Source organism: Megalops cyprinoides, chromosome 1 (assembly GCF_013368585.1).
Source record: "Megalops cyprinoides isolate fMegCyp1 chromosome 1, fMegCyp1.pri, whole genome shotgun sequence".
Taxonomy (NCBI): Eukaryota; Metazoa; Chordata; class Actinopteri; order Elopiformes; family Megalopidae; genus Megalops; species Megalops cyprinoides.
In genome coordinates, this window is record NC_050583.1 from 55,081,417 (window position 1) to 55,087,416 (window position 6,000).

The 6,000-nt window shown below is 37.5% G+C and overlaps 1 protein-coding gene across 1 annotated transcript; it reads left to right on the forward strand.

Moving 5' to 3' along the window:
- The first annotated feature begins 974 nt into the window (after nucleotides 1–974).
- On the forward strand, nucleotides 975–5,301 carry hhex (hematopoietically expressed homeobox). The gene is made up of 4 exons (XM_036542324.1): nucleotides 975–1,482; nucleotides 3,738–3,916; nucleotides 4,348–4,398; nucleotides 4,740–5,301. Exons 1-4 carry the CDS (start codon nucleotides 1,125–1,127, stop codon nucleotides 4,977–4,979), a joined length of 828 nt encoding a protein of 275 aa, XP_036398217.1. The 5' UTR covers nucleotides 975–1,124; the 3' UTR covers nucleotides 4,980–5,301.
- The last annotated feature ends 699 nt before the right edge of the window (nucleotides 5,302–6,000 follow it).

Sequence of the window (6,000 nt, forward strand, 5' to 3'; positions counted from 1 at the left end):
TAGCCTCATTGTTCTTACTGAGTCAGTTGCGTTTGCGGATAGTCTGATCACCGCCTAACTATAAACACACAAGACAGCAGAGACAGCCAATGCTGTCAACTGTCAAGTCAAATGCTGACAATTTGTGTACTTTCCATCTTTGCTGTACACATTTGCAGAGCAGTGCAAACGTAAGCAAGTGAACAGCAAAAGTAAACATATGCCAAAGTATACTATTTATTATTATTATTATTATTATTATTATTATTATTATTATTATTAGTGGTAGTAGTAGTAGTACAGTAATAATCTCGCATTTTATTTATAGCACTTTTCGTTTGCACAAAATTTACATTTCCGACTAGTGTAATTAAAGTAAAATGAAAAGAAGGAAAATTTAACAACCTTTGTTAAAGAAACAAAATGCAAATTGCCAAAGCAACAGGCTATGGGATATAGGCGATTACATAATGCCAAGCGATTTATTAAAAAAATCAAAAATTTTAAAGCCGGCTTAAAAATGAAATGCTTAGATGAACGAAAGAGCTAACTGGAACAAGCTATGCTCCAACTAACTGCACAGGCCACATTCAATAAGTAATTGGTTTCTAAATCAGTGCGACTTACAGCAATCATTCACCACCACCATTCTGTAGGTTATTCGTTGTTCCTGCAGACTGACTGTTGTTTTGTGCATAAACGCGTAATGCACGTGTTTATACGACTAGAAAGCCGAATATTTTATTTGAATGGGCTAGCTGGTGACAGTGACATTAGACATTAGACATGACATAGGTTTAGCTGGATTTTTAAATTTTCAAATTAAAATGCATTAGTTGCTCTTATTGCCATGCCGTTGATTCAAAATGTGGTCTCACGCGATGTGATCTTGTTGTGAAGTTCACATCATCCGTAATGAGCCAATCAGAATCCACGCGTACCTGCAGGAAGTTGGCCTACTCTTATCTCCTCCCTCTCAATACTTAGATAGCGACCAAACTGGTACAAGCTTTGCCAACAAGCCACCAGTAACCGATGGAGAGAGGAACACCCACGAATTCTTCGGACGACTAGCCGTTTGTGCGTAACAAGATTATAGTGAACCATTCTTACTCTCAAAACTTATCTGGCCAGCGGCAGGAATCATGCAATACCAACACCCAGTGTCTTCAGCGATGAGTGTTCCTCTTTACGCACCGACCCCAATTCAGCCCGTCCACCCGACTCCTTTCTACATCGAAGACATCCTGGGCAGAAATGTGACTACGACGTCTTCAGCAGTCGCCCCGACTCCCACCCTACCGTCTCCAAATTCGTCCTTCACGAGTTTGGTACCCCCGTACAGAACTCCCATCTATGAGCCAACGCCGATTCATCCAGCGTTCTCGCACCACGCAGCACTGACAGCTACGTACGGCTCGGGAGCGTTTACCAACTCCATCTATCCATTTCACCGCGCAGTCGGAGATTACGCCCATGCACTGATCAGGCACGATCCTCTCGGTAAGTATCAACGAACTTTTTGAAAGTAAAATGCAGCTGCAGCCGATCGCAGACTGTAAACACTTATTTTTCAACGGATTACAACTGAGGGTTTATCGTGATACTGTTAACCCTATGTCCATATGCATAAGAATGTACTAAGTTGCAACTGAGTGTGTATTTCTGAATATATCTATGGAGACCGTATAGATTACTTTAAATGGGATTTAAGTAAAACGTCTTAACGCCCCGCTTTCTGTATTCGCAAGTCAGTTTTGTAAAGTAGCGCAGCGGAAAGAAATTAACGATTACACTCAATTATCGCCTCTGTGAGGTTAGTTGTTTCTAACCTCAAAACAAATTTAGTTTGTCTAGAGTTGAGCCGAAGTAACAAGTATAGTATATGTACCGGTACGTCGCTTGGAGTTTGATTTTTCCGTACTACTCTCAGCTGACGTCCTAGTTCTTGGATTTTAATAGCTATAAAATGCCACGTCGTAAAAAAAACATCCATGTATATTTTTCATCGACTGGGCTGTCGCTATTAGGTATATCTTGAGGGATAAAAAACAAGAGAGGCTTTTGTTGTTGCGGATTTAAGTGACAATACAGAATTTGTTTGCAGAGATTGCACCCTCTAAACACCTACTTTTTAATCTAACGATATCAATTGGCCTACAAGCTAATGTCATAAATATAATGTGATATAATCTAATGTTTCCCGACTCACTGATTGACACTGATAAACGTAAACGTAAACATTATGTGAGGTAAAATTCTGTGTCGAAATGAGTCTTAATAATGCAATGTTGCTGGCTATCCAGGCAGAAAATATCAATATTCTGTCTGGCTTGTATTCATTTAGAAAATACATATTATTTTGAGGTGTTTATATATTTCACTCATAAATCAATGCTAACGTTATATAATGTCTAAGGTCATATAATGTTGAATGCATAATCATTTCTACACATCTGGATTTTGCCCCATGTGGGGCATTTTGGGCCATGGGGCCAGTTAGGGCGACCTTGAGCTCTTTTTTTTTTACAGAAAGCTATTTGTCGCGCAAACAACTCAAGTCCACCAACTGAAATACACTCAGTCACTTGTTGTGTTAGCTACAACGTTCTGGTCCGGGGTTAACAGCCTGTGTTCAGAAAGCCTGACCCCTTTCCGTTCATACAGGAAATCTTGAGCTCTCGATAGGAGTAAATCTGGTTTCAGAAGCTGTTAAATGTTTTCCTGGCTACCTCAAGCAGGCTCTTCCCCGGGAGTCGTGCACGATGCTGATTATTTTATCGACATCCTCAATACAGACATATTCAGGAAACACTCGACTTCTGATAGCCGGGATCCGTTTTTCTGATATTGTTCATTTCCTCTGAGTGGGATGTGACATTATGGCAGCTAAAATAACTGGTTGCTTCCTATTTTTCAAAACCACACAGTAAACGAAGCATGAACTGACGCAAGCAAATACTTTTCTCTTTAGAAAATTTATACCGATGTTTATTATGGCTGCAACCTGCAAGGCATTTTACGAAAAGGTATAACTCCTGTAACATTTTATATATTTAATATGCATTACTGTGTGTATTAGGCTGCTATGCAATTACTAGCCCATGATTTGTTCATTTACAAAATATTCTTGTTCATGTTGTGCAACAAATAATGGTGCCAACAATAGAAACCGAAAATGTGAGACATAACTGTTTTCTATATTTTATTTTTACATCTCGTGTCTGTTTTAGTAAAAGAAGAAAGAATGAAACTTTATAAAGAAAAAAGTATCACAAAAGCAATCAGTGTATTGACGTCATGCTGCTGTTGTTTCACACACTAAGGTGAAAAGCAAGAACTTGTGGAAATCATTTTTTTTTATTTCAGAAAATAAAGCTGAATGGATAAATAAACTCCAATGTCCTACAGATATTGTGATAATGGATAAGACGGATGTCAAAGTCACACACAAGATAAACCAACAGGAAACACATTGACGGAAATTTTGCCATAGTTTTAGTCGAAGGCCGTCCCTGCAAGCCGAACGGCTGAACGGATGTTGGCTTCAGGGCAGCAAATAGACTTAGTGTCTCGTATTTATCTATGTCACCAGAATATCATAATTAAAGTGTCGTTTTTCATAAACTGAATTTCAATTTAATTGTGTTAACTGGGTTTTTCATTAATTGATATGCTATTAACCCGTATTCAGTTGAAAATGTTTTATGGTTGCTGCAGGCTATGTTAAGATAATCTTATTGGTTTTGTCCTCGAAGGTAAACCACTTTTATGGACTCCCTTTATCCAAAGACCACTGCACAAAAGGAAGGGTGGACAAGTAAGATTTTCCAACGACCAGACGGTAGAACTGGAAAAGAAGTTTGAGACACAGAAATATCTCTCACCGCCGGAACGGAAAAGACTAGCAAAGATGTTACAGCTCAGCGAAAGACAGGTAAAACGCCAATTAAATTCTGGTCAAGTATTTACATAAAGTCAGCCATTGCGTTATGAATAATCATTTAATTATCTTTAGCCATTTAAAATGGTAGTTTACAAAATTATACAAAGTAAAAGATTATTATTTTGACTTTCATGGTTTTATGTGTCCATTTGTACAACACCATGATCTGTTGACGAAAGAATCCTTTCAGGGTTAATGAGAAATAATTAAGCAAAGACAACACCGGTGTCAGATAGGTCAGTTAATGTATTTATGCATTTATATTATAGATCAGAAAAGCAATGACAGACTACGTTATTTTGTGAATCATACTGCAAAATAGCCGTATATATCTTATGTTTGATGCAACATATAGTCCTATATTCTCTCTGTAGATTATCCAAAAATCATTTCACATTAATATTTATTTATCACACCAACAGGTGAAGACTTGGTTCCAGAATCGTAGAGCAAAGTGGCGACGACTCAAGCAGGTATGTCAAAGTGAAGACGTGGATGTTTTTCCTTTGGTGTGCCTTCATTTAGTTACATTTTTTCAGGTCGTGCGCCAGTTGTACAGATGTCATCACAGGGGCTTGTTTGAACTAAGGATATAACGTTAAAGTCACTTAAAGTTCTGCAAGAAAACAATATCAGAGCATGGTCGTATATTCTTGGTCGAAAAATGCAACAGAATGATATTACATATTTATTGTGACGTTGATATATATTAATAGGAAATAAAATGCCAAAACGTGGAGGTGCTAGCTAGAGCTTTTCAGTTGGCGTATGCATTTATCTTCTCTTTATTTGTTGCTTTGCTCTGTGTCAACAGGAAAACCCTCAAGGTGTTAAACGAGAGATGGAAGCTGAAAATGTAGAAAGAAATTGCGAGTCGAGGCAGGACTTGGGCGTCAGCCCCGACGATAGGAGTTCAGAAGTTGCGAATAGTCGGTCGCAGTGTTCTTCTTCTCCGGTGTCGCAGGGAGAAATTGAGTCAGACATCTCAGACGATTCGGACCAAGAGCTGGACATTGAGGAAGACATCGAGTTGTCTTTAAACGCGCAAATATGATATAGTCTGATATCCCCATATCCCCATGGTGAAGTCTCCACCTCGCTACATGTTTTCCCTCTCGACATATCACTTTTCTAGACAACCTAAGTTTCTAAATGAGGTTTGTACATATGTATGTATATTTCGTGGAGAGAAATGCTGTTCCCATTTCTCATATAAATTAAAGAATATATCGTTTGTACAGCATTTTGGGAAAGAATGTTATTTTCAACAAACCAAAATGTATGTGCCGCTAGCCCTTATTCACCTCGGTGAAATTAATTGAAGATTTTGATGATTAATTTTAAAATTCTTAGAGTTTTTTTGTTTGTTTATTAGCCCCTCTATGTTCATTACTACTTTAGTGAAAAACATACAAAATTATGTATGTAAGTTTAATGTTGTGCTTGAATTCTGTCGCGTCTTAGTGGTTATCATTTGTTAGGTGAAATAAAATGTGCATCTTTTGTCGTAAATGTGTACTTTGTTTTTTGTATCAGTTAATGCAATAATGTCAAATTGTCTCCTATGTACATCTAGGATTATTATTATTATTATTATTATTATCATTATTATTTGAACGAAATGATTCAGGCAGATTTTGGACGTAAAGCCTAAAAACTGCCTCGTCTTAAATGGTCTAATTCTCACTAATTTAGATGCTTTGATAACGACCAACAACACATCGTTATGACGCCGGGAGTTGTTACTGAAATGATTAGGCCTATAAAATTAACTTTTAAGTATCCTGTCGCCCCATAGTTACTTGCGCAACGACATTATATCGTATTCAATGAAGAGATAAACGTCTTTTGTAACACCTTTGAATGAGGTGAATATTTTTGCCCAGTGTATATCTGAAAAGCATAGTGACTCCGTAACCAGAGGCATTAGTTAACCATCTTTAGAACTCCGTTGTAATTTCAGGAGGACTACATTGCAGTTGAGATTTATGACGCTTATTTTGTTGTTGTTTTCGTATTTAATTAAGCATTTTAATTGCAAATGATTTTACAGGCATCTTTTAAATTACGTTTAA

Excerpts from the sequence above, each read along its gene's own strand:
- hhex (XM_036542324.1), top strand. The coding sequence starts at position 1,125 with ATGCAATACCAACACCCAGTGTCTTCAGCGATGAGTGTTCCTCTTTAC. Across the intron at positions 3,917-4,347 it reads TACAGCTCAGCGAAAGACAG|GTGAAGACTTGGTTCCAGAA; the intron begins GTAAAACGCCAA and ends TCACACCAACAG. Across the intron at positions 4,399-4,739 it reads AGTGGCGACGACTCAAGCAG|GAAAACCCTCAAGGTGTTAA; the intron begins GTATGTCAAAGT and ends CTGTGTCAACAG.